This window comes from Phaethon aethereus (assembly GCF_964289735.1).
Source record: "Phaethon aethereus genome assembly, chromosome: 26".
Lineage (NCBI taxonomy): Eukaryota > Metazoa > Chordata > Aves > Phaethontiformes > Phaethontidae > Phaethon > Phaethon aethereus.
The window spans coordinates 4,851,733-4,877,614 of NC_138602.1; the positions used below are offsets into that span (position 1 = coordinate 4,851,733).

The window sequence follows — 25,882 nt, forward strand, 5'->3', positions numbered from 1 at the left end:
TGCCCCCACAGAGCACCCCGGGGTCCCTCTGACGCACCCCACAGCGTTAGGGGACGGGGGGGGGAGCTGCAGCACCCCTGGGGACACCGCTGCCAGCCGGGTCCCGCCGCAGGCTGCGCCGGCTGCTCTTGCAGCGGGGAGAGGGGAGACGGGCAGCAGCCCCCCGGGCAGGCAGGACAGGTCACTGGTGCTTCTTGCCCACGGGCAGGCTGGCAGGAGTGGCGGGCAGGAAGAAGGCAGGGCAGCGCAGGCAGCGGTAGGCCAGGAGCTGGGGGCCCAGCGCGTAGAAGACGTTGGTGAGGAGGAAGCTCCACCAGACGTCTTCGGGGGTCTGGTAGGGGAAGGGCGTGCGGGCGTGCAGCGAGGAGCCCAGGTGGGAGAACTGAGCCTGGGGACACAGGGCAGGGGGTGGCACGGGGGGTCCGGCAGCGACGGGCTGGCCCGCGGCAGCCCACCCGGCACCAAAGGGTGTTTTGCAGGAGCACACCCCGCGCGTCCTATCTATAGACCCGCAGGCTCGCTCCAGCCTATTTCTGTCAAACAAATCCCCGGCTCCATTAAGATCCACCGAGGCCAAAGTAATTATCGGGCAGCGGCGGTGGGAGCTGCTCCACATGCAGCCGCGGGTGCAGATCTGTCCCCCCCCGGACTCAGCCCTGGCCCCCCACTTGCTCTCTCCTGGCTGGGACCGAAACCCAGACTGGGGCTCCCACCCTTGTCACCCGCCTCCAGCCGGGGGACGGACGATGGGGCAGCCCTCACCTGCGCCACGGCGCCGGCAAACACCAGGCTCCAGTCGGGCAGCCAGGAGCAGCCGGGCAGCACCAGCCCGTAGATGCAGAGGCAGAAGAAGGGGAGGACGTAGAACATGTAGATCAGCATCTGGGGGACACACGGAGAGGGTCACCCCATCCCCAGCGGCACGGGGGGGCTCCAGCCCCACCTCGATCCCACCCACCTGCACTTTGGGGTAGGCAACGGGGTCGCGCAGGTACGGCTCGTGCTGGTAGATGTACTCGAAGCACAACTCAGCAGGACAGTCCAAAACCACCTGGGGATGCGGAAAGGTGGGCGCGGGGCTGACGAATCCGCCCCAGAACCCCCGTGGCCCCTCCAGGACCCCCGTGCAGGCACCCGGCCACTCACCATCCCCCTGAAGAAGGTGAACGCGGCGGTGAGGAGCAGGACCAGGACCAGCCCCACGTCCTGGGGCCGCTGGTACAGGCGCTTGCGCTGCTCCTCCGCGACCTGGGAGAGGCAAAACGCCGTATTCGCGGCCCCTCGCCCTGCGGGCTGCAGCTCCCCTGCCCCGACCCCGGCTCCCAGCTCACCTTCTCGGAGCTGAGGCGCGGCAGAGCCTTGGGCTGCTGGAAGAGCCTCACCCCAGCCCAGGCGGGGATGAGGACGTAGGGCAGGTTGAGCAGGAAGGCAGGGCTGAGGTCAGAGCTGTACTTCCCTGGGGAAGGGGAGCACACGGGTGGGCACGGCGGAGCGCTCGGCACCCGGAACCGGCACCCTCTGCTCGGCACCCGGTTCGCACCTTCCTCCTCCGCCCCCAGGGCAAGTGCCTGGGAGCAAACCCGCCGGACAGACGGGGGAGATGGAGGCAGCCCGGCGGGATCAGCGAGGGCTGGACGCGCGGCCGAGACCCCTCTGCACCCCCATACCTATCAGGTTGCCCAGCAGGAAGACGACGATGCTCATCATCAGGGAGCCCAGCCAGAAGAGACCCAGGTTCCTGTAGCTCTTTCTGCAGAGGCAGCGGGATCAGCCACCTCCGCCAGGCTCGGAGCTCCCCTCCTCACAAAATTCGGGACCCTCCTGCCCGCCGTGAGCCCCTCCAAGCTCTCCCCCCCGCTCACCGCTGGCCGATGGCCGCGATCATGGCGAGGTAGAGCCCGTAGTGGATGACGCCGTCCCAGTAACAGATCATGATGCCGTGCGCCGTGCGCAGGTACGGCTCGCCCTGCCCGCGCGGAAGACAGCGGATCGCATGGGGCGGGGGCAAGCGCCTTCCCACACCCCTTCCCCGTGGGACCCGGGGCTGCTCCGTGCACGGTCCCCCCGCGGCAGGAGCAGCTTCGGGAGCAGGAGCGGCACCCGTGCTCACGCTGGGCACCCATGGGGCTGCTCAGGTTGCGAGAGCCCAAGGCAGGGAGAGGTGGTACCTCTCTGACGTAGACCTCCACGAAGCCAGAAATGAAGCCATCCTCCTCCAGCGAGATGATCAGGTCGACGACGGCGGTGAAGGAGAACACCACAAACACTGCGGGCGAGCGAGCCAGCGCTGAGCGGGTTCCACGGCTCCCCCCCACCCCAAATCCCAAACCTCCGCTCCCGGCATGGCGGCAGTCCCCACACCCCGGGGGGGCTCACCGCAGAAAAGGGGGTCCTGGAAGTGGCTCCCTCCGCTTACGAAGAAGATGACGGAGAAGAGGACGGCGAGCACCAGCACCCCCGCCAGCATCAGCGGGCTCCTGCAGAACAGCGGGACGGGTTCAAGCACCCCGGGCACAGCCGGGGGGCGAAGCCCCGTTTCCCCCGGTCCAGGTGAGACAGCCTTTGCCCCCACCGACTTTGCCAGGGCTCCACCAAAGCAGGGGGAACGGCGGGATCGGACGCCGGCACAGGGATACGCTGCCTTCGCGGGGGGAAACGGCTCCTCCCGGGTCCGAAATAACCGCGGGGAGGCGAAGCCTGGAGGAAGGCTGGGTCTGACCCCCAGGCTGCGCGGGGACGGGGCTGCCTCGCCGCGGTAGGGGAGAAGCCCCAGCGTGGTCCTCCCTCGCCTTCCCCGGGCTGTGGTGCTGGGTCACTGTTATAAGAGACGGGGGAAACGGCGAGACAGACACTGAAAACGTGTCCTAAGAGGGCGAAGAAGTTGTCGGTAAATCTATCCCGAGCTCGCTGCATCCCCTCCAAGGAGCACTTGCATCAGCTGGAAGAGCTGCAGCTCCGGTCTAACCAACCCTTCAGCTACGAAACACGGAAAACGTTACGGCATTTTTCACTCAAGCCTTTAACCCTGTCACCGAAGAAAAAGAAAAGGCAAAGTCGTGGCAAAAAAAAAACCACCCTCAGAACAATCAAATAATTCAAGTGTCACCGCCTGAGCGCATTATTGAATAATGAATTGCTACACAGCTAATTACTCCCACAGAACGATCAGTTCACAACTCAAACGCGGCTGCTGCGGCGGAGCAGCACGACGCCGGGCTCCTCCGCTCACCGTAAGACGCGGCCGTGCGTGTGACGGGGCTCGACGCACATTGGGGTGCGAGGGAGCCCGGAGATCCGGGCCGCAACAGCGCGGTGCCGCGCGGGATGGAAGGGCAAGAGGAGACCGAAAAAGATGGGAACGAAATCAGGGGATCTTTAAGTAAAGCTTATCAGGTGGCCGGGAAAGCCCCGGCTCTGCCGTTGAGAGAAGTTTGGCTAAAAGCCCTTCCTGCTGGTAAAGTAAGAGCAGAAATTAGCTATGAAAAGAAAAGTATAATGAACGGGAAAAGGAGGGCGAAGGGGCCTGGTAGGAGCGAAAGGATAGAAAGGGCACTAAAGTGATGAAGGAATACGAGGGGAAACCGCACAGCTGGCAGGTCCTGGGCATGAGACTGGAAATTAGAGAAAAGCAACCGGCCAGAGCCTGGTTTTACGGAGAAGAGGGTGAAAGCACGTGGGGAAGCGGTGGGGCTCCGGCCGGCGTGGTGGGGGGCCCGCCCTGGCCGGTGGCTGGGACCAAACCCCCCGGGCGAGGGTGCCGGTTGGCCAGGGAGCCGCTGAGCCGCCGGAACGCGCTGCCTTGGGGCATCGCTCGGTGCCACCGGGCAGCGAAAGCGGGGCTGGTACCGGGCTGCGTGACGGCGGCGATGATGAGGGCGGCGCGGGCCACGCTGGGACCTGCCAGCGCCTGAGTTGCTGGGGGGGTTGCTCCGGGAGGGGGGAGACGGGGCTTGGAGGGGTCCCCAGCGCCCCGGGAGGCACGGCCATGGCTGGAGGGGACACCCAGCGTGGGGGTCCGGACCCTCTGGCCCGGGGGGCTGCGCTAGGGGCAGGTGGCTGGAGAGGATGCTCATGCATCGGGGACGTGCTGAGCACCCTCACCCCCGGGGGCTCGGGGCTGTCGGTGAGCCCCGTTACGCTCCGCGTCGTGCAACGAGCCCGAGCAACCCTGCTGCGCGTCTATTCACCGGTAACGGGATTTAAAAGTCATAAAGGCAGCCATGAACCACGTCGGCAACCTCCCAGCCTTTCCCCGGGCTCGGCCGGGGCCGGAGCTCCTGGACCGAGCCCCCAACCCCAGGCTGGACCGCACCGCTCCCCCCAGCCCCAGGAGGGACCCAGCACCCTGCCCTGCACGCCGCTCCCCCCTCTCTGGGTCCGGATGGGACCCAGTGGCCTGTCCCGGGTGGGATGGCTCCTTGGACAGAGCCTTGTCCTGGGCCAGGCTGGACCCAGCCTCCAGGACCAGCGGAGGACGGGACGCAGCACCGTGCCCCGAGCCGGACCGCAGCATCCCGGCCCCAGGCCCACACTCACTCTGCCAGGACGGTCACGCCGTTGATGCCGAAGGCCACGGGGATGGCGAGCAAGGAGGGGGCGAGCACGCCCGGCACGGCGGGGAGCTGCATCCCCGGCCCGGCCGCCGGAGCCCGTGGACTTCGGCCCCGCTGCCGGCAAACAGGCAGCGCCCTTAAAGCGTCAGAGGCGCCCGGGAGGAGGGCCGGGGGGTCCGGGGGGGGAAGCAGGCAGCAGCCGAACACGGGTGTCTCCGTACGAGGGTCCGTGGTGGTCTCTGCGCTCGAGGGCTGCCTTGAGAAACGGCACTAACGGCTGTGGGGGAAGGATAAAACCACTCCAGAAGCAGCTTTGAAAGCTTGGGGAACAGATTGTGGGGTTTTGTGGTTTTGGTTTTTTTTTTTTAATTCATTCTGGAAACTTTAAGTGCTTAAAAGAGCCAAGAGGACACACCTCTTCAGATCTGTAAGAGGAAGAGAGGAGCGAAGCACATGAAAGCCAACACTTCATCCCTGCCTTTAATAATGAATTGAACTGAGCAGAGAGCAGGAGTTTCAAGGTCTCTGCACCCAGCTGGGAGCCCAGCGCTCCCCTGACCTCCTCCTCTCATGCTTTCTGCTCAAAACACGAGCGTTTACCTCCCCCCCAGCCCACGGAGAGGCCTGGCTCAGCACTCCAGAACTGGGCACATGCTTAGAAACTTCCGCGGTGCTTAGCAGACGCCCAAGGCGGCCGCTCAACCTTCCCCCTTCCTCACAAAGCCTCCACAAACGCGCCGCTGCGTCACCCTTTTGCCCTCTTGCTTCAGAGTCCGGGGGCTGAACGAGCCGCCCTGCACTTTGCCCCGGGCTCGTTCGTCATTCCTCCGCGCGGGAGGAACTCCACGCGCCTCGCTGGCGCGCCCCGTCAGCACGCAGGGTTGCGAGCAGGCCGGTCACCGACGAGGAAAGGCTCGTTAGGCGGTGCTCCATCAGCCTGCGGCGAAGGGAAGGCACCCGAGCCCACGGGGGGTTCAGCCTGCGGGGCTCAGTAACGGGACACGGCTTTGCGGCTGAGAAAACCAGCCCAACTTGTACGAGATGTACAAAAAGCAGCATCACACCCTGGTAAAAAAGAAGGGGGGAGTGAAACCAGGTAATGCGGGGGGACTTAACGCAGTAACCTTCGGGTCTTCCCCAACACCCAACCCTCTGTAAGCGTCTTTTCAGCCTCTCAGCTCTTGCAACAGCCACTCGGGGCAAACAAGCCCCCAACCCCTTCGCTCTCCGCAGCCGGGCGCTTTCACGGTGCCTCTCCGCGCCGTGCTCACCACCGGCACTTGCGCTCAGTCACGCGCGTGTTGGCGCCGGCCAGGCAGCTGGCACGGCGTTCGCACGGCGGGCACTGGGAATTTACTCTTTGATCTAAAAAAGTCCGACTTCGGTGACCTTCTGGGCGTGCCGCAGCAGCCGCCCATTTGATTCGGTTTCTGAAGATTAAATCCTCGCGATGTCGCTAATGATGGCAAGGAGGACTGCGTAAGTGGCTTGCCAAACCGAGCCCCGCCTGCTGCAGCAGGGCACGGGGAATCGTGCGCGGCTTACAATGATCTAAGAAAAAACAGAGCAGAGCAAAGCACCTATCGATGAACGCAGTTATCGAGAGAAGAGGGTCAGGAAGACCAAGGCTACTGTGTTGAAATAAAGGAATAAAACAACTTCTGCCAACGGGACATCAACGAAGTACACCGGCATCGCTGTAGTATCAGTTTAGCTTGGAAAACCCGATCAGCAATAGCAGAAAGTCTGCACTCACCCTGCCTTTAAGGCCACGCAGGGACCGGGTTACTGTCAGCGCCGAAAGGATGTCATCCTGCGCGCGGTTGGAATAAGAAGAGACTCTGAAAACGCCTCCGCTCTCCAGCAGCCTCCCCGCAAATCCCTGCTTCTGCAGAAAACCCAGCGCTGAAACGGGCAGCCCAGCCCCAGCCCTGCGGTGCTCCAGGCTCTGGTAATTCAGGAAAACCAGCTCAGCGGCTCTGGCTTGCGCCAGCCGGGAACCAAGACCCAGCGGCACTACCACGCGAGGGAGAAACCGAACGGATGCGTGTCCTAACTTACCAGGAAAGCACAGTTGTCACAGTGACCTTAATCACTTGAGCAGAAGCTTGGCCCTCCTGAAGACCTGCCAGATTTCTTATTTCCCAATCTTCCACAATTACTGCCCATGCTATCAGCCATGCCAAGTGCAACATCCCCGTGCGGAAGCCGTAGCGAGCGTACGCAGTGCGCCGCAGACCGCGTGCGGCGGCAAGCCCAGCTCCAGGCGTTTGCAAGGTGCTCGCCCACTTTGATTTTTCTCAGAATGAACCTCTGCTGAATTTACCGTTTCAAATGTTTTTATTGAAAGCCAAGTCCTTGACTCTATGTTGTTAAGAAAAGTTAACAAAAGAGAATCACACGCCAAGTATTCGGACTGAGGGAAAACAAATGCAAAAGAAACCAAACCAACCAACCTCACTTTGTTTCCTCTAAGATGCCTGGAGAGGAAAGGGATCTAGAACAGTCTCTCGGCCTACAAAAACCCACAGTAAGACCACTCTTTCAAAAAATTCAGTGAGTAAAACTAAGGAACAAATGGGCTGAGTTTATTTACAGACTGAATGGAGAAAATGTGTATTTGTAGAGGGGTTTCTTATGAGAACAAAATCCAAAGGGCCTTTGACAAACTGTGTTTGAAGGCTTGGTTCTTCATCACCCCAATCCCCAGAAAGTGTTAGCAAGTCTCTTGCTGGGTGAACTTAGTGTTCAAGAAACCAAGAGGCTGTCGCCTCTGAAGTTGAATGAACTTGCCCTGCACCCCTCAACCCTTGCAGCCATGCTCCACGCACCGATCTGCGCCTCGTCTTCCACGGGGCAGAGGTAAAACGACTAGGCACTGGTTTCGCAATGTCAGTTGAAGGTCAGACTATACTTCAGGCTTCATAACAGCATCAGAACCCAGTTCTTCAGGGAACAATAGCCTGACTGAACAACAGCCCCAAAAGCTGGGTCGGAGACAGTCCCTTGTTCTATTTGCAATTAAAAAAAAAACCCCCAAACCCAAACCAAACAACCCCCCCCCACACCCCAGAGCAGCACAAGCTGCGTGTCTGAACATCGGCGGATCGGTCGTTAGGCAAAAAACTCATTCCTTGTAACATGGCACCGAGCTAAACACGAATGGAGTCCCTGAACTAGTTCTATTGGTATCTTTGGTGCTACCCTTCGCCGTCAGCGCGGCACCGCGTGAAGAGCTCCGTTCTCACCTGCTCCGTTCTGCTCTCTGAATACCACCCAGGCCTTGTTACGACACGGTCGTCGTGACACTCAACTGCAGTGAGTGGGCTTGCAGGCCGTTCTTCTGGGTGAAAGACGGTATTGTGACTTCAGTAAGTTTTACAATATTAGCAAATAAGAGAATGATAATGCAGTTTCATAACATTTCACAGTAAAATTACAATTGTTTTGAAAATACATTGTCCCAAAAACATTCTCAGTAGTAAGGTCGTCGTGGATTGTTCTGTGGGGAATAACAAAGAGAAAATTAATCAAAATTGCTGTCTTCACAGAACAATGAGCACCTGATCTTAATTATTTGAAAAAGCCACTGAAACGTGACATTTCTGACAGTGAAACCTGAGGTTTCCTATCAAAAATTACAAAAGTAGCTTTCTAGGTGTGCTGGCATGCTGAACGCAGACACAAAATGCAAACTTACAAGCCTTTTGCAACAGGGAGAAAACAATTATTCAACATAAACCATGGATTCACGGACAACCCATCCGCTTCCTTTGTGTGCAGAGTTTATACTTTGTGTGTACTAGATAAAATTTAAAAAAATATTTTTTTGTATTAAAAAAATCATAGCAAGGAAAACTGCGTGTGCACGGATGTTTTGGTAGCGATAATTTGATTCCGCATGAGAACAGAATCAACGGGAAACTTTCACAGCATTTGTTCTCTTGGCTAAGCACTAGAAACACTCCCACCCGTACGAGATACGCACAAAAGCCTTAATGGATTTGTCACCGTGTCTGGTCTGCTTTCAGGACCACCTTACCAATGGATTTGGTCGGAAGCGGTAGGCGAGCATCATTCGTTTACGGAATGCCTCATACTCATCATCCTCCTTGGTTAGCTCGGCGGGACGATCGATGCCAAAACCAGCTCCATCCACAGCAGTAGTCCCCCTGTTTGGAAAGAGGGAACAAAGTCTCCGAGGTAAGAAGATGTGACAGGTCACCTTCCTCTTCACCAGAAATACCTGCTCAGAAAACAAGCGTCATGGAGCACTGGGCATCATCACACAGAGTGTGCTGCATCAAGACAGACAGCTAATACTGAGCAGTTTATTGCATTTGCCATGTTTCTACGTTGCCTTTCCCAATCAATGACGCTTGCTATTGTTCGATGGAAGCAGTAGTGTCAACATATATTTGCTTAACATTTTACAGCTGGAACAGCAATACCATCTACGCTTTGGATGCCTCCCTACCGAACGGTGCTCTGCCTGCCAGACTAACCTTTGGCAACCACGTGTGTTAATTTGTGCCTCGGTGACTGGAGGCAGACAGAACTGTTAAAACAACGTGCCTGCCTCCCATTCCTCCACTCCAGAACCATCCAAAAGCGGAAGCAATTCCCTTCCGTCTGCAGTAGCACCTTCTTAGCCATTCTAAGAACATCAGAGATGGCAGAGCCCAAGCAAATCACAACCCTTGTTCAACCCTGTGATGGACAGAAACTGCCTGCCTTCTGTTGTTTGCAAGCCTTGCTGTTTTGATCACAGTGATCTTTTATCACAGGACTTCTTTGAACCAATAAGCATGTGGCCAGAGAGATCTTCTTGCGAAAGAGGAGCAGAAGTGCTTTGTAGCAATACTTTCTAACGCGCAGTAAACAAACAACTGTTATTTCTAACAGGATCTAACGCTAAAAAGCGATTCAGACTATCTCCTACCCCCAATATTTGGTTTTGAAGTTTAGCATATGTTACCAACAGATGATCCACCTAAAAAGAGATGCTCATCTATTTTTGGACAGAACTCTCATAAAGCTTTATTATATGCAAAGTGTCACCGAATCAGAAGACTTCTGTGCAAAAGAGTGACATCAAGGAAGTTGCACGATCACACACAAAGCTCTTTGATCCGGACTGAAACATCTTTCAAACACAGGTCTAGCAGTAGCAAATATTGGTAATCGCCTTTCATCCACAGTACACCAGGGACTAGCTAGCAGGCACCAACAGAGCTTCAGACGCAAAAGGCGCATTCTTTAATACTTAAATAAATTTATGACTTGAAAGACATGACTTAATCCTCACATGGCCTGGGAGAGGTGAGGTGCAGACAAGTGTTATCTTCATTTTATAGATGGGGAAACCGGGGGAGAAGGCATGTCTCGGAAGAAGGCACTACACAAATTGAGATTAGAAACAAAATACTCTTGGCTGAGATCATACCTCCTGCCCGAGATAAAGTAACAAACCCAGGCCTTGGGGGGAGGGAACCCCAAAGAAATCAGAAACGATTTTTCTCCTTTGCTGTGAGGATTCCATATTCAAGTGATGAATTACAGTCACATTCATTGCAGCTGCTTCCAGTAGGCTAGGGTAGGAGCATCAATTATCAGCCCAAGAGGAAAGGACTAAATCAATAGAAGAAGAACTCTGCTTACTTGCTGACTGGGTTTTTAATCCCCTGTCCATCCGAGCCAAGTCCCTCGCCTTCCTTCCAGCCCATCTTCATTAGCATTTGATAGCCTATGTTTTCCACAGTCAGTTTGAACTCTTTGTATTCAGAATAATCTGGCTCACGTCCTTCCTGCAGAGACACAAAAGGTAGCGTTGGTTATTTTTTATATGCACTTATCTTTGTGGGTCAGAGGAGGGGAAAACCTGCTTCTGCAGTCAGGATGGTTCTGGCAAACAATTAATAACTAGCACGATTTCTTGGGGTTCCAGTTCTGCACCAACATAGAGAAGAAAATGGGTAAATGATAAAGCACTGCACAGCCCTACAACATAATCTGCAAGAAGCAGGGAATGCTACTGTGAGATTAAAGCCGAGAAATATTCAGCTCATGAATTTAAAGTTGCTCACTGGATCAAGCTTCAGATACAGTTTTTATTTAAGCCAGGATCTCCAGGGGACGTCAGACCTCATACTGGTTACATGAAAACATTATGAGGGATGCGCCAGCATCAAGAAGTTCTACAGTTTAGGAAGAATTGGCAGGTTTTGAAGTGTTTTGCATAAGCTTCTTGTAGGTTTTATATTTTCTCTTTACTGCAATCGTCTGGATAAAAATTAAAGTTTTCCTTGCTTGGCATCAGCAACCACTTATCCAAAACAGGAACAGCAGACAAATGGTGGGTAGTCGGAGAGGCTTGTCTATAATTTCAACTAACCCCCAAATACTGTCCCAATAGTCTGTCCTCTAATTTGCGACAGCCGTTTCTCTGCAAAGAGCAAAAAAACTAACCCCTTGTTTCCTCCAGAAGTAACAGAGCTCCAGTGTAAGGGCAGAAGTACCTTAAGGCTGCAAGGTAGCTGACTGCTGTGAAAAAGGACTAAGACATGCTTGAGCTCTTTCCCTCACTGCTACGGGACAAGTCTGAAGCATTGCAACCACCCTGTGAAGTCTCTGCTATTTCACCTTCAATGCCTTGAACGTCTCCATGAATTTCTCCAGCTCATCAGGTGGAAGAAAGTCTCCGATGAAATGTTTCCCTCTGCCCATCTGCGTCAGCTGCTCAGCCCACTCTGCCCAAGACACAGAGGAGAGAAAACAGCAATAATGCAGCGTTCTTTGACTTGGAATTTCAGAGGGTTTGTGAAGCATAAAGCCTCACAGCAACAGATAGTCATTATCCCCACTCAACAGGCAGGGAAGCCACAGCACAGACCAGAGAAAAGCGACCCTACAACTCCGATGCCAACAACGTGATCTCAGACATCTCCCTCTGGAGGCCTTCGTACAACTGCAGAGCAAGACAGACGTTTGCACGGTAGCGCCCCACAAACCTCGCGTCTTGTCCATCTCCATGCGTCGAAGCTGGTGCTCCCATGTTCCCAGCTCACTGTCCACCTCTTCATCGCTGTCATAGCCATGTTGGTGCTGCTGAATCGCCTTTTCCCACATCATCTGCATCTCCTGCATGGCTCGCTTGTGCTTCATGATCATGTCATACATCTGCTGCATCTAGGGGAAGAGATGTGACAGCGCACTCAGTAAGACACCCCGTTCGCAGGCAGCGGCGTCTGCCCCAGAGGCACGCAGAGTTCCGCAGCAGAGCCCGCACCCGCCCCAGCTGCCGTGCAGAGTACAGCTTACGACAACTACAAACCCCGACAGGCAGTGCTGTTGCTTGGTCTGATCCACTAGCTTCTCAGCTCAAACAGGAACATTATGTGCCAGTTCCTCCAACAGAAGTACCTTGATATTAACGCTGAGGACTGCTGCCATCTGATCATCCCCACACAGTTTAAACATCACCCTCCCGTCCTGGCAAAAGTCAGTTCCGCTCTCACTCCCCCAAAGCCTGCAAGTACCCACTCACCTTCTCCCCACCGCTACAGCAATACATAATCGGCTGCAGATGTGACACAACAGACCTTATAGATATTGGGTTTTAGTTTGGTAGGACAGCGATTGGCTGGCTTAATTCATATTCCCTAAAGTCCTCTAATATTTCTGCTGACTGCAGCATCACAGGATTTTTAGGCATTCAGCACAAATCCTAGAGATTTATTTGTGGGCCACTGGGAAAGTTTCTTTGCTATCTCCACCTCCATTTTCCCATCTAACCCAGCCATGCTGCAATGCAATATGCTGGTACACAAATGAATTTGGAAATCATTTCAGGGCATTACCTCCTGCTGCTCCTTCAGCTGTTTCTTCTGGGCTTCAGAGAGCTCCGTCACACCCACCAAACCAACCGGTTTCCCTTTTTCATAACCAAGACCCTTGAGGTCCTGAACTGTAATAAGCACATGTTAAAAGACTTTCAAAAATCTGAGACGGATGTCAAGACCAGTGAAACCATATCTCAAGATCCCCGCATGAAGTTTTACGCTCATTTCATGGTTTCAGCATTGAGACACTTAACTGAAGAACAACTGCCTGGAAGGACTTAGGAAGCACAGGAAAGCCACAGGGTCACGCCTCCTTTGCCAGCCAGCTCAGAGTATTCCCTCACCCTGGCCCAAGGCTCTGCCCGTATCACATCAGCAGACTCGCCAACTATGTCTCACATCCTCAGAGGTCACACTGCACGGCAATCTGCTACACCATGCTCTAAAAAATCATTCCTTCTTAAGATTAATTCTCCTCCTAAGGCTTCCTCATGAACCCCAGCCATTGCAAAGAGTAATACTTAATTATTCAGAATCGAGTCACAAACACCCTGAACCTGGCAGCATATTGTCCAATCTGTGCACGTAAGTGTCTGCTGATTACTATGTAAACAGCTACTTCATTCAAAATGAAAAGCAAATGACCATATTAGAATAAAGACATGAGCATTATGCTGCTTTTGGAAGTTGCCGTTCCCCAAGGAGATTTTAGTTTCTCATCTACAGGCTCAAGAGCAGCAGTGCCAGGGATATCGCCCCTGCTTTCAAAGAGGGGGCATTTTAAGTCTCTGCTTGACAATCCCATTGATGTATCCTCCTTTTTCTGCAGCATCCCCTTTTGGAAGCTCCTCCTTTGGAACGATTTTTGCTGATGTATCAGATAAGCCCTGAAATTAGATGTTAACATTATCTGGGCAGGGCACCTACTGATTTAAAATGACCATACGTCACTCAAGTTCAAAGGGCAAGTTAAAGGAAAGAGAAGGAAAAAAAAGAGGAAGTCTATTCGTAATCGCTGCACCATGAAAAAGAGTAATAGAAACTTTGCTGGGGCTGCAAAAAAAGAAAAAAAAAAAAAAAGATATTTACAACGGAGATCGCCTTGCAAACCTGGTTTATATACATGTAACAGGGCTGGCAGCTCCCCTCTAAAGCATCTCTGAGCTAAGATCCCAACAGTTAAATATTTAACGGATTAAAAGAAGACACACAACCGCACTCGAAAGCGCATTGCATTTTTCAATACAAGGAAAAGGATTTCTTCCTAATGACTGCAAAATCCTCCATTTGAATGTAAGTCCAGACTACAGTTAAATGATGCTTCATTAATTATTCATTATCTATTAATTATGAAGCCCGATAATAATAGGATCATTGTTCACGACACCAAATGTCTACACACCATGCTAATTAGCCCCCAGGGGTCATCTTCTCCCTTCCTCTTATTCCCACTCAGGGCAATTGATCCGAGCACTCTTATCTCCCCTCCTTTCCCGCAGGCTTTTGGCACAGCACTCCACGACTGGAAAGTGGCTTCCTTAACTCCAGCCTCCCAAGGAGAAGATAAAACAGCGCATCCACCCTCCCTCGCACAGCTACAGCCTCTGCACATTTGCACCAGCGCCGGGAGTCAACTCTGCAGGAAGAGTTATGTAAAACGCTGCAAGAGGTTTTCCAAGAGGAGGGAAGCGTGTTACGCTAGGTCTGGTGCTAGAATACCCAAGAAATAAGAGCAAATAAAAACCTAACCCTATATGTTATCGCTAAACAGCCCAATTTCTGTCTCGGAGACCACTGAGATTTGGAAACAGTTTTAATGAACACACTATACCTATGCCATGTAAAGAACAATCTGGCCCCAAATGTTATGTGAGACTGGGGCACTTCAGCATCAGTCCTAGTCAAAGATTCACCTCCTGTCTCAGGGCATGGGAAAGCTTTCTCTGAATGCACCGAGGAAGACTCTCTGCCCTTCACAGAGGTCAGCAGCTCTGTGGCTTAGTTCTGAATTGCATAAACGCTCAGGCTAAGAGCCAGGCATGGCTCTAGAGGCCCCGCGAGCTGGTGCCTTGCCAGCATACATAACCACCTTAAAGGAGAAAGGTGAGGCTGTAGCATCTTCTTTTACTCCCCAGAAAGCATACGCCACTGCTCCTTCTTGTGCTAAAACTACATCTGGCTTGTCTGACTGCTCTGGTATCTTGCCGACTTTATGCTGAGGGATGCTGAAAGTCACTGCAGAAATTTAGCTCTGTGAGATATTTTTGTAGGCTTGGCCCAAAGTATCACAATCCAGGCAAAGTTGACAGAAAAAGCAAAGCTCCACCCCAAGTCCACATGTGAGGATAGAAAAGTCTATTCATAAATAAGATCAGTCAATGAATTTGCATAAAAATAGATAAAATTTACAAGTCCCTTACACCAGTCTAGCACCAGGCGAACACTAGGTAAGGAGTTGCTTCTCAGTCTCATATTCAGCAGGCCTGGGAAAAATACTTTTTTTTATTTTTTCCCCTTGAATGACATCAGCTTTGCCTACAGGGTTAATGGTGCAGTCTATCTGCAGCATTGGCAGAAGACTACCTGATGGTTTATCCCTTTCCCACATGCCCAAAGAGGAGCTTGTTACAAGAGAAGTGAGTGTCCTTTAAGGACAGCAGGAGAAATCCCAATACAGAAGTGCCTGATTTTTTGCTTCATAGTCTGAAGATCTTACTCAATTAAAACTAATCAGACCCAAACCAATCCAATATTAGGTTTCAGAAAATTCTAATGACATCCTGTAATTTCCCATTAGCCCAGAGTTCACTAATCACAATATCTCCGTTCTGTTCAGCTTTTCAGATGTATTAGCCCCTGCAGTACATATGCAGTTAAGTGTTTCGGTATCAATATGTTTAAGAGAAGCCTTGTTTCTGTCCAAAAGGGCTACACTTTCTCCTCTCCATGATAGTGATTTATCACTAAGAGTAGACAGGAAAAGAATCAGAACAGTTCTCCACTAATTCCAAAACAATTGCTAAGGATAAAGGACTAAGACATAGATCCAAAGCATACTGTGCAACTCTAACCTTCCACAGGACCAGGGGTGTAATTTAGAATTCTCTTCACCTGTCAGGTTGAAGATGTTAACTCTAAAAAGGGATTAGTCCATCTGAACCAATAAAAAAAAAATCCCTCCCCCTGCAGAGCATTAACAGCGCATTAACAGTTGATTTGTTATGCCTGGCAAGTTGTTTGCTGTCCTTTTCTTCTACTTGACACAAAGCCCTGCAGAAAGTGAGCGTGAACACAACTAGCATGTCCCCGTCTAATTAAGGGAAGGCTAAAAGAGCCAGGGGAGATTTCAGCAGGAAGCATGCTGGAATGAACACATGGATACCCTTGCAGCCCCCCACTACAGCAGGAGGTATTAAGATGGAATCTGATGCTTGTTTTGATAGCGCCTGCCCAGCTTCATCATCGAAGCTTCATTACTGTCTGCAAGAAAAGATTACTCCAGAGGTACAAAATCAGGAAAGACTTTTGCATCTGGTTTCTGCCTTACTATGAGCAGCAATTCAAGGTCAAATGAATAAGCCATCCAGGTTGGTATTTTGTCCTGCACACATGAGATGTATAGCCAAGACTTTTGTATAGGGCTGTGATCAGAAGGCAGAATTACATAAAGCACTTCCCTTCATCTACATTTGAAGTGCTGGATTAGGAAATAAGAGTCCTTCCTTCCTGAGCTCTGCAGAACCAACAGACACCACAGCATATACAGCCAACTACCTCTTACCCAAGCCTAACAATCAAAGCTATTAAGGGGTCGAGCAATTATCTCCTCCAAAACCCAGCCAAAGCAGAAAACCCACGGACCTGCTGGAGCAATGAATTGTACAGGATGACCATGCATTGAGAGTTGTCTGTGGTCTCACCCTGCAGCTCAGAAAATTATACCTTGTTTTCTATTACTTGTCCCACTTCATCTGTTCTGCTATTGCTTTTTGAAAAAGGTCCTTTTTGAGACAGGTACTTATTACTTTTCCTGTGACTCTAGCCTCATACTATTAATTCTCTCAGTTTACTAACACCGACTGCCTTGCCTTAAGTCTTTTCCTTCTCCTTTTCACATCCTTTCCCCATACCACACTAATTGGGCGAAGGATGCAAAGACACCATCTTAAATGCCTGCATTCACCTGCTGTCCTTGAGTAACTCAATTTTTGTATGCATCTCTAACTGCCTGCCTAATTACCTATTTGCACATGCACAGATGGGCCACCAGAGTTCAACCTCCAAGAGCTCCCTAGAAGTGCCTCAACTGGAAGAACTATCTTCCAACACTTGGAGAAAGCTGCACCCCTTGGGTGAACTTGGCAGGTGAAGTAACAGGAGCAGGAGCCTCAATGCTGGATGAGGACTGTGAACCCCGTCTGTAATCAAATGAACTGAAACGGGTATAAATTGGAACTGGGAGTTACACTTGCATCCACCAGCACTTGGGGAACAGCTACTCCCATTTAGCCTTCCGATCAGTTAGAGTGAGATGGAAGAGCTGCCCAGGGATTTTATCCTACCATGGGGAATAAGCACAGTTCAGCCTTTGATATTTGTTTGCTGACAGACTCTCTTCCTGAAGTGAAATAGCCCTAAACAGCAGAGAGACCGAGGCTGTAATGAGCTATAGCACAGCAGGGTTTTAGAGATAGCTGGAGAACGATAAGATCCAATCCCTGGTGTCAGCGAGATAAAGTGGTTTATCTGGGTTTCCACACAGGGGAGAGTTAGCTGCCAGACCTAGCTGTAAGATAGGGGGCTGGCAACCACGGAGATTACAAGAGATAAGACTCGCTGGGTTTTCTGTTTACGAAGCCAGCTGTGTTAAGGCAGAATGCACTCCCCAGGAAAAACAGTTATTCGACACAATATACAGACCCACTAACCTGAAAGAGGGGAGGGAGAATCCAACTGTTGGACAAGCTGTGGGAGGGGCAATTCAACCTTGTCTTCCTCTGGCCCCCACCTGCTCTTCCGCTTCTTTTTAGTGGTGCCTGGAGCAGTAGCTGTAGTTGTTGTTGCAGCAGTAGTTGTAGCTGTCTGATCAGGTGGAGTTGTAGAGGATGATGGTGAAGGTGAGGGTGAGGGCAAGGATGAGGGAACAGGCGAGGGCAAGGGCAAAGGCGAGGGAACGGGCAAGGGCAAGGGCAAGGGCAAAGGTGAGGGAACAGGCAAGGGCAAGGGCAAGGGCAAAGGCGAGGGAACAGGCAAGGGTAGGGGCAAGGGCAAAGGTGAGGGCGAGGGCAAAGACGATAAGCACAAAGGTGATGGTGATGCCTCGGGACTGGTCTTCCTTTTCAGACTGGACTCTACAGGCAAGGGGGCACACACAGTGCTGGTTTTGGCCTTACGGAACTCCTCCAGTTTCTGCCGGTAATACTTGTAGCCTTTGCTGTTTGGCTCATATAAAAACCTATAAAAACAAAATAAACATAAAAAGAAGAATGTTTAGATGTAACAGTCATATGCAGGGGTTGGATATAGCCCAGTTTGGTCAGCGCCCTTCTTTCCAGCAATGCTCTTGCACAACTAGCCTTCCCACACACTTCCTTGCTCTCCAGCACCATCCTGTGTGTACATGCATGCAATGCAGGGCTCCGCGTGCTTTCACAAGGTAGGCTGCAAGCCTTTGGGATCAGGAAGCATATTCCCATTCACGAGGAAAACACAGCTATTTTTGGTGCCAAATAAACACACAGTATTAAAAAGGATCACGTTACGTTTGTGGAAATGCAAGGTCCTCCCCCAGAATTCACCTGCCTTCCAGAACACGTTTGGAAAAACTGCAAGGGCTCCACAACATGTTGGGTTTCAGCTCACAGAAGAAAACAAACATTCAGGTCTTACTGATGGGAAGGCCAAACCACTGCCTAGAGAAACTGCTCCCAAGCTCTCTATTCAAGCTAGAAGCGTTGACATTACCAGTCTGCTTAATTACACCATGACTCCTCCTTCTGTTCCCTCATACACAAAAAACATTGCTTTATTTGCTACCCCTTCCAGAAATAGGCATCTCTGACCTTCTGGGTAAAATAAAACTCCTCAGTCTCTGTGGCAAAATCATGAACAATCCTCAATCTAGCAGCTATGCAAAAAAAAATACATCAATACAGTCATGTTTGTTACAAACACGGTATCTTTTTGGGCTCACCCCAGTTTAAATACTTCACACAGAAAACTTGTCTATTGCTAACTCTTCTACAACTTTCCCTTTTCAGAGGGTCAGTTCAACACTTGATGTAACCTCTCAGAATAGTGCCTGCTCCCACAAGAAAAGCTAAGAGATGACAGGTCTTTCCCATCTATTGCTGTATTTGCCTGTGCATGTTGTGCAAAGAGCTCTCTAACGTATTTTAAAATTTGCTAAATGTGGTCTTGCATCCCCCCTTCTTGAGTAACAGCATTAAGGATTGCTTCAGGACCTAGCAGAGGGCAGGACGGGGCCCTCCCTATGGCAAACCTCATGAAATCCTAACAGAGGAGATACTGTTTAACTTGACTGCGCTCAGGTGGGATCACAGTGGTGTTTTAAAGTAAATAATGAAACAGCTCAGATATTAGCACATCTGTCTAATGTAATTCACAACACAAGGGGAGTACCCCAGAGGGCGAGAAGGCAGCCAATAAAATGCCAAAATATCAGCAACAAAATAAGGCTTGCCGAGCCCCAGTTCACTTCCAGGGAACACATCAAATTGTTTGTAAGAGCAGAAAAATGAAACATGGATGAGACCAAAGGGAGGCATTAAACAGCTGTCAGTGAGCACTGAAGAGAACAACTCACATCTGTAAGGCTAAAAAACATATTCCAAAGGGGGACCTAATGGTGGAGGAGTGCTACCTGTACGTTAGTGAAGATGCTGTGTAAAGAGCAACCCAGGAAATTAATTGGACAGCAGCAGTATGAGTGGTGGATGGGGGCCCACACCAAAGCACAGCTATAAGGAAAAGTATAAAGGTTAGAATTATATTAGCACGTTGCAACGGAAAGCAGGTGAGGACGGATGGAAGTCATAAATTAATTTTGGGGGAAGCAAATCGATTCCTCTCTGTGCCTTGCTTTAAAGTGCGGAGCTTGAGAATGTAAAGGTATCAGAGCTGTAAGTGCACTGCCCTTGTAACCTCAAACTTACTACAAGATCATCTGCCATTTCCCCTTTAAAAAACCAAAAACAAGCCCATCCAAGCCCCGTTACATTACACTCAGCAGCAGGTTTCTTTCTTTACCTGAAAGCATGGTTCTCTCGGTTGTTCTGCAAGGCAATAGCTTCCACCTCGGGACCCCCGTCTGCTATGAACCTGGCCAGTTTCTCAGCAGAGTTCTTTGTCTCTTCGTCGTCTGGGGGTGAAACTTTAAGCAGGCTGTCAGTACTGGGCCCAACTCACACAAGCAACAGTCAAAGCCTATCTGTTCTAAGAACCCCAAGAGCAGAATAAGGGCAAAAGGTCGAGTTTAATTTTCAGAAATATTACACATAAACAGTCATAGAGTTTATAACACAAAAACATGGTATTGCATAAGGTTGTACAACGGCTTTGTAACCAGAGGAGTGCCCATTCATACACCAGCTTCCTCTGTGCCAGGAGCCAGATGAGAGCAGATTAACAGACAAACCAGCTTTTGTCTTCAAAGACAGACCCTTGTTTCTCTCTACTGCAGAGGAAATCTGTTTCTTCCTCGTGTCAGGCCCTTTTCCATGGGGGTTACACCTCAGCCCTCGCAGTTATCTCTAGTTAAAGACTTTGCCACTGATGTCCCCAGGAGCAACGGGAAAGCCTTAGAAAAAGTGGCCAACTAATACTGCACCATAATCCCACTTGTACCTACTGTCACTACACATCTGCTGGCCATTTTAGGGGAGGGTTGTAGGACAGAGGAAATTCTCCATGGAACAGTCCCAGTCTCACCTGGAAGAGGTGGCTACTGCAGCCTTAGTTCAAAGGCACAGAGAAGGCTCTGATCATTAATATTTCAAGCACATTTGATGCTTATAAGGAGCCAGGCAAATACGTTACTTAGCCACGACAGCCTTATATGACATTTGCTACCTGCACAGTACCAGTGCCAGTACTCCAGTGTGCTGGCACAGGACCAGGAGGCAGAAGACATGATTATAAGCCATGGACAAGTCATAACCTTTCCTTGCTTCAATATTCCACACCTGTAAAGTATGGATAATATTGCTTAGCTTCCAAACTGGTGTATCAGTTAATTGATATTGGTAACAAGCTCTTTCAGCCTACAGTCTATTAAACTACGAGTTGTTTGAGCTGTTAACTCATCAGCATGACAGCTAAATTGCATTAACACTCCTTTCTACAGAAAAGGAAGCTGACACGCAGAGGCTGAGCGACTCGCCAGGCAGGCCTGAAACAGAGGCTGGACTAGAAGCGATAAATGCCTGGCCCGCAGACCACACTTCACCCACTAAATAATTTCTGTCTCAACACAGTTAACCAGACTCCACTGCTCACAGCACCTGTCTGTTGGCAGCTCACCCACTTCTGCTGTTTTCCCACCTGAAAACACAGTCCTTTATTTGCAAGGATTTGTGTCCCAAGCAGAAAATAAAAGCTTCAGTTAGGGAAATAACAGCAGAAATGGGGATTATGCTCCGACAAACCAACCATATTCATTGATAACAAATCAAATAAGAAAATCTGAGGAAAAGCACTTTTCCTAAATGCATTTTCAGGGCTGAAACACTTTGCAGAACACACACAATGGAGAATCATTTTAGTTCACTTTGTTAAGGATTTTGGAGAAACACAAGGAAAATCTCTTTCAAGAGCCCTTTACATAAAGCATGGTATAGCATGCTGTGGGCTTGGGAAACAACCATCTTGGCACAAGAGTTTGATGCCATCATGGTGACATTTGATCACCACCTCCCTCCACTTTGAAAATTTATTTACAGGTAGAAGATTGACAGCCAACTGTCCACTCCAACTCTTTCTAGGACAGACCTAATAAACAGTTACAGAGAGTGAAGAAGTCAAATGTAACTTATGCAGTTCATATTCCCCAGATCCCAGTCTTAATTACCTTTCTGAGAAGAGGATGCCTGAGAACTTTGGTTCTCTTTTCTTATCTCTGCCACTTTCTTTCTGTAGTAAAGAAATTCTCTGCTGTTCTTATCATGCAAAAACCTAGAGTGGAGATGGAGGAAAAAAGGACAAAAAAAGTATGCATCAGCAACAACTATACACAAACTTGATACTTTGGGATATGAACAGCTCAAACAAAAAAAATACAAAATAGATAAATTACTCAGAATGCATTTAATGTGGATTACAAAGTCTTCAGCATGTATAAATACACATAGTTTTAATTTAAGGACTTGCATCCAAATTTTTTGTGTTACTTGAAGGGAAATAAGTAACAGTCTCTTCTGATACAGGAAGGAATCCTCTGTCCACAGCCACACAGCATGTCAATGGTGCAGGAGACAGAACCAGTCCCGAGACCCAGCCCAATATCCCCACACGCTAGATGTTGTTCGGGCAGTCAGACCTCCCAGGCTGTATTCCTAACTCGAGCTGACCTGCCTCCTCAGCACCATCACAGTATCACTTTCTGCCTCAGTTTCCCCAGCTATAAAACAATTACTCCTAACAAAGCTCAGATCTACCAAACAGTAATTAAACCAAACACATCCACGAGAACTATATACACAAGGCCGATGTTTTTTCTCCTACAAAGAGACAGCATTTCTGCTTTGGAAGACAAGAGTTATCACCACACTTACGAAAAAGCTGGGTTATCCTTGTAGTCTTCCATAGCGACCTTCTCTAATTCTGGTCCCCCTTCGGCCACGAACCTAGCCAGCTTTTCCACCACTTGTCGGGTCTCCGCATCCTCTGGGGGTAAAACTTTAAGCAGGCTGTCAGTACTGGGGTTCAACTCACACACCAAACAGGCAACAGGTACATTACTTCTAAGAACCACGGCGGCAGACAAAAGTAGAACGGGAATGGGAAGAAAAAGGATGAAATGGGGGATCCAGTTTTACACAGCTGTACAAATTACAATCCCTAGGTTACGGTTACTGTCAGCCTCTGCATTCCCCTAGTAAGAAGTTAATATTTTGTCTAGATTTTCCTCACAAGGAAAAGCGTAAGATTTGGATCAGCACAGTTTACAGTGCAACTTCAATTGCAATGTAATTTGCTTCTGACAATTCTACTCCATACGAAACACATGATGAGGAGGAACAGGAATTTGGTTTTAACAACCACATTACTCACTAAAGATTACAAGTTCCAGTTCCCAAGACATCACTCTGTACCCAGATAGCAGAGACAGATTGTGTAGCTGGAGCATATAGTTCTTCCTACTGGCATATGCCCATATCTCAACTCTCGCTTGGAGGGAATCCCACCAGAGACAAGAAGAGAGTGCAGTCTCCAAGAAACTGTATTTTGGCTTCTGTGCCAAGAAAGGAACCCACTAACACTGACAGTGATTACAGAGCTGACGCAGGACACATTTAATGGGAACTAAACACAGGCATTTGTCTAGACGACGATATTTTGGGTAGGGCACTGAACAAAGAGCACACAGGAACAGCGTTGTCCACACCAGTCCAGGCTAGATTCAAACCCACGATCTCTAAATTAAGGGTCCATATTCTGTCTTTGCTCTTTGCAGCCAAAGGCTATTTCTCACATTCCTGCAGCGCATTTCACCCTTAAGTTCAGACTGTCTAAGATTATGCTTTTATAAATCCCACCAGAAATAGCTAGACATGGTTTTGTAAACATAAAGTGAAATAAATTATGACACAAAGCTTAGTGTGACTTATCTAGCAACTCCAATCTAATTTTATACTATATTAATACGCACGCATGAAATTCAGATTATTAAGCAAATCTGCCTTCCCAGCCTAGGTTATCCAAAGAAACTTGGTTATTTAAGCGCTGCAATATTCTTCATTGGTTTTCTATCCTACTTAAAGCAGTCAAGACCTAGAGGCAAGCTTTCTAATGAAACTTTGAAAAGAGGCAGGACTTTTACCTAGTCATAGTTCTGTGGCTTGCATGTAATCTTATTTATTAACACACACAATTTCTCCCCTACACATCCACTCCCAAACTGAGGAGTTTTCATTTCCTGTTATTTAAAAAACTAAAATGCTATTTTAAATACAAGCATTATATCTACGTATGTTCTAGAGAACTCAGCACTAGCTGTAAGAGATTTCAATTGTACAACAGCAGAATTCTTATGATTAGCAAACAATCAAGCTCTATGCAGAATAGAACATACTTCTTCTCTGCAGATTATTTTTCCCAGAGACTTACAGACTGGTCAAGCACTTGCCCTGATAACCCAGACAAAACAAATCTCCCTAGGCACAAAAGAGACCTAACTATGGTGAGTGACCCGTCTTCTATACTGAGTTCGGGCTGGGTAAGTAATATCTACCAGCATTCAGTCCTCAGGTTTTATGCTGAACCTGGCTTTGGAGAAGCCCACCAGCATTAAATGGTGTCATTTATATTTCATGATGCAGAAGTCTGCACACAGGAACCATGCTAAGAATACCAACACACAGCACAAGGAAAAAGCCCAACCCTCCACTGGGGAAAAATATCGAGGGAATCCTGTTCCCACACTCAACTCCTATCACTAGGGTAAGTGGACCTGCATCCCAAAACAAACAAAGTAGTACAAAGTGTCATTTACCTTTAATTTCCAACCACTGCTCATAATCTTCCTCCTCATCTTCGTCTGGCGACTGAAACACACTGAGGCGGTTAACGACTGGGGTCTGTTTGGAATGGGAGTAGTTCTTCGCTTGGTGCAGCATGCTGCTCAGGACCTGACCGGGGCGCTTCCCAAACAGCATAGGTTTCTTCCCAACATGTGATGCAGAAGTGTTTGCCGAGTTATTAGTAGAACTTGGGGGAGTTTCTTAGAAAAGAATGAGGGGAAAATAATTCCTGTGCATCCTTACTGTTTTCATCTCAGAAGGTTACAAATAACAACTCAGGGCAGTAATACAGCTGCAACAGGCCGTTATTTTCAGAGTAAGTTAAAGATGCTGAGTGGTAAAAGCTGCATAATGAAATGAAAGCTGTGATGATTTTTACAAAGTGAGAATTAAGCTAGAAGAAAGATGCTTGTCTTTACAGCACCTATAGAGGGAAAGAGGGCAAACCTCCCTACGGCATCTTGAAGAAAGACTTTAATCCAAATTTAAAGGGGTCATCATTGCTTTAGAACTTACTCGTACTGGTAACAGCTCATAGCAGGGTTTCTAAAGTGAACATACATGGAGGCAGCTCACACAAAGCTGGTATCACCAGGGGAAGGAAGGCCTCCTGTTGCTCAGAAGTCGACCTACCAGTACTTGACTTTTCCTTCTGCAGCTTGAGAAACTGCTGGAGGAAACTGCCATCATTAACAAACTTGTTGGAAACACAGGCTTCATTTTCAGTACCGTCATCTCTGAATGGAGAAAGAGAAGTAGGTGATGGTACTCATCATTCTCCCCAGCCCCCTCACACGCATTTATTTTGAACAGAAAACAAGACAAATGCTAATGACATCTAATCTCTCTCATCTAATGTTGAAAACACACCTAGCTTTTCAAAAGCACGAGAACCCTTCAGCTTGCTGCTCACAGCATTTACCCACACTCTCCACCTGGCTTGCTTACTACTCCATTGAAACAGGATTTTTTCAAAAAGGCAACAAATAGGCAGCAGAAGGAAAGTATAACAATACCCTGTTAGAAATATACGATTGCTCTTAGCACATTTCTGTTCTCACCAGTATCTGAGAAGTCTGGCCATTAATTAAGTGAAAGTATCCTATTCCAACCTTTACTCAATTTATCAATTTCAACCTCCTCAGTATGTGCCTTCAAGTACAAGAGCTGTCTCTTCAGTTTCATTTGACAAACATGCCCGTTTTCTGCCAGCAAATCTCCCATCTAAAAGCACCGTAATTCACACGTACTCTCCAAAGAGAGGTAGCTGTTGTATGCTCAGGTAATTCTGTCTCGCTTGCTGCTCCAGTCTGGCCTCAATTTCTCTCTTTTTCTGCGCTATCAACTCCTCTTGGTGAAGAATATTCACGTTCGTCTTGGCCGATTTAGACTGCGCGACCCCAAACCACCGGCTCGCTTTCCCTACGGGAAAAGAGGCGACAGGGGGGAGTGAAAATTAACGCTGTAGCGTTCGAGGCCCTCCCCGAGCCACCGCGCCGATCGGAGGAGATGATGCCGCGGCCCTGCCCCGACGCACAGACGCACATACACACATCCCCCCGACTCCCACTGGGACCTCCGGGGAGGCCGCAGAGCCCGCTGCGCCGCCACCCCACACTGCAAGCAGCTGCCAGGCCGCGGGGCCGGAGGCGGGCCAGGGGCGGTGGTGCAGAGCCTGAGGGCTCAGCGGAACCGGCTGTACCTGGTGCATCCCTGGGGTTGTCCATTT

General features: G+C 49.7%; 2 protein-coding genes across 2 annotated transcripts; both read right to left on the reverse strand.

Annotated features, from left to right (window-relative positions):
• Positions 1–88: 88 nt before the first annotated feature.
• TM6SF2 (transmembrane 6 superfamily member 2) lies at positions 89–5,249 on the reverse strand. The gene is made up of 10 exons (XM_082010866.1): positions 4,537–5,249; positions 2,377–2,477; positions 2,169–2,266; positions 1,863–1,966; positions 1,668–1,750; positions 1,332–1,456; positions 1,147–1,248; positions 959–1,051; positions 763–882; positions 89–388 (listed from the first exon to the last, which is right to left on the reverse strand). Exons 1-10 carry the CDS (start codon positions 4,626–4,628, stop codon positions 182–184), a joined length of 1,125 nt encoding a protein of 374 aa, XP_081866992.1. The 5' UTR covers positions 4,629–5,249; the 3' UTR covers positions 89–181.
• A 2,779-nt stretch (positions 5,250–8,028) lies between these two features.
• Positions 8,029–25,880, reverse strand: SUGP1 (SURP and G-patch domain containing 1; the record flags this gene model as incomplete). The annotated part of the gene is made up of 15 exons (XM_082011023.1): positions 8,029–8,055; positions 8,596–8,725; positions 10,215–10,360; positions 11,196–11,302; positions 11,564–11,741; positions 12,413–12,519; positions 17,323–17,476; positions 17,642–17,849; positions 19,664–19,787; positions 21,483–21,586; positions 22,186–22,309; positions 24,126–24,353; positions 24,787–24,890; positions 25,404–25,575; positions 25,856–25,880. 15 exons carry the CDS (start codon positions 25,878–25,880, stop codon positions 8,029–8,031), a joined length of 1,938 nt encoding a protein of 645 aa, XP_081867149.1.
• Between the last annotated feature and the right edge of the window lie 2 nt (positions 25,881–25,882).

Excerpts from the sequence above, each read along its gene's own strand:
- TM6SF2 (XM_082010866.1), bottom strand. The coding sequence starts at position 4,628 with ATGCAGCTCCCCGCCGTGCCGGGCGTGCTCGCCCCCTCCTTGCTCGCC. Across the intron at positions 2,478-4,536 it reads GGCGTGACCGTCCTGGCAGA|GAGCCCGCTGATGCTGGCGG; the intron begins GTGAGTGTGGGC and ends GCTGTTCTGCAG. Across the intron at positions 1,249-1,331 it reads CGCGCCTCAGCTCCGAGAAG|GTCGCGGAGGAGCAGCGCAA; the intron begins GTGAGCTGGGAG and ends TGCCTCTCCCAG.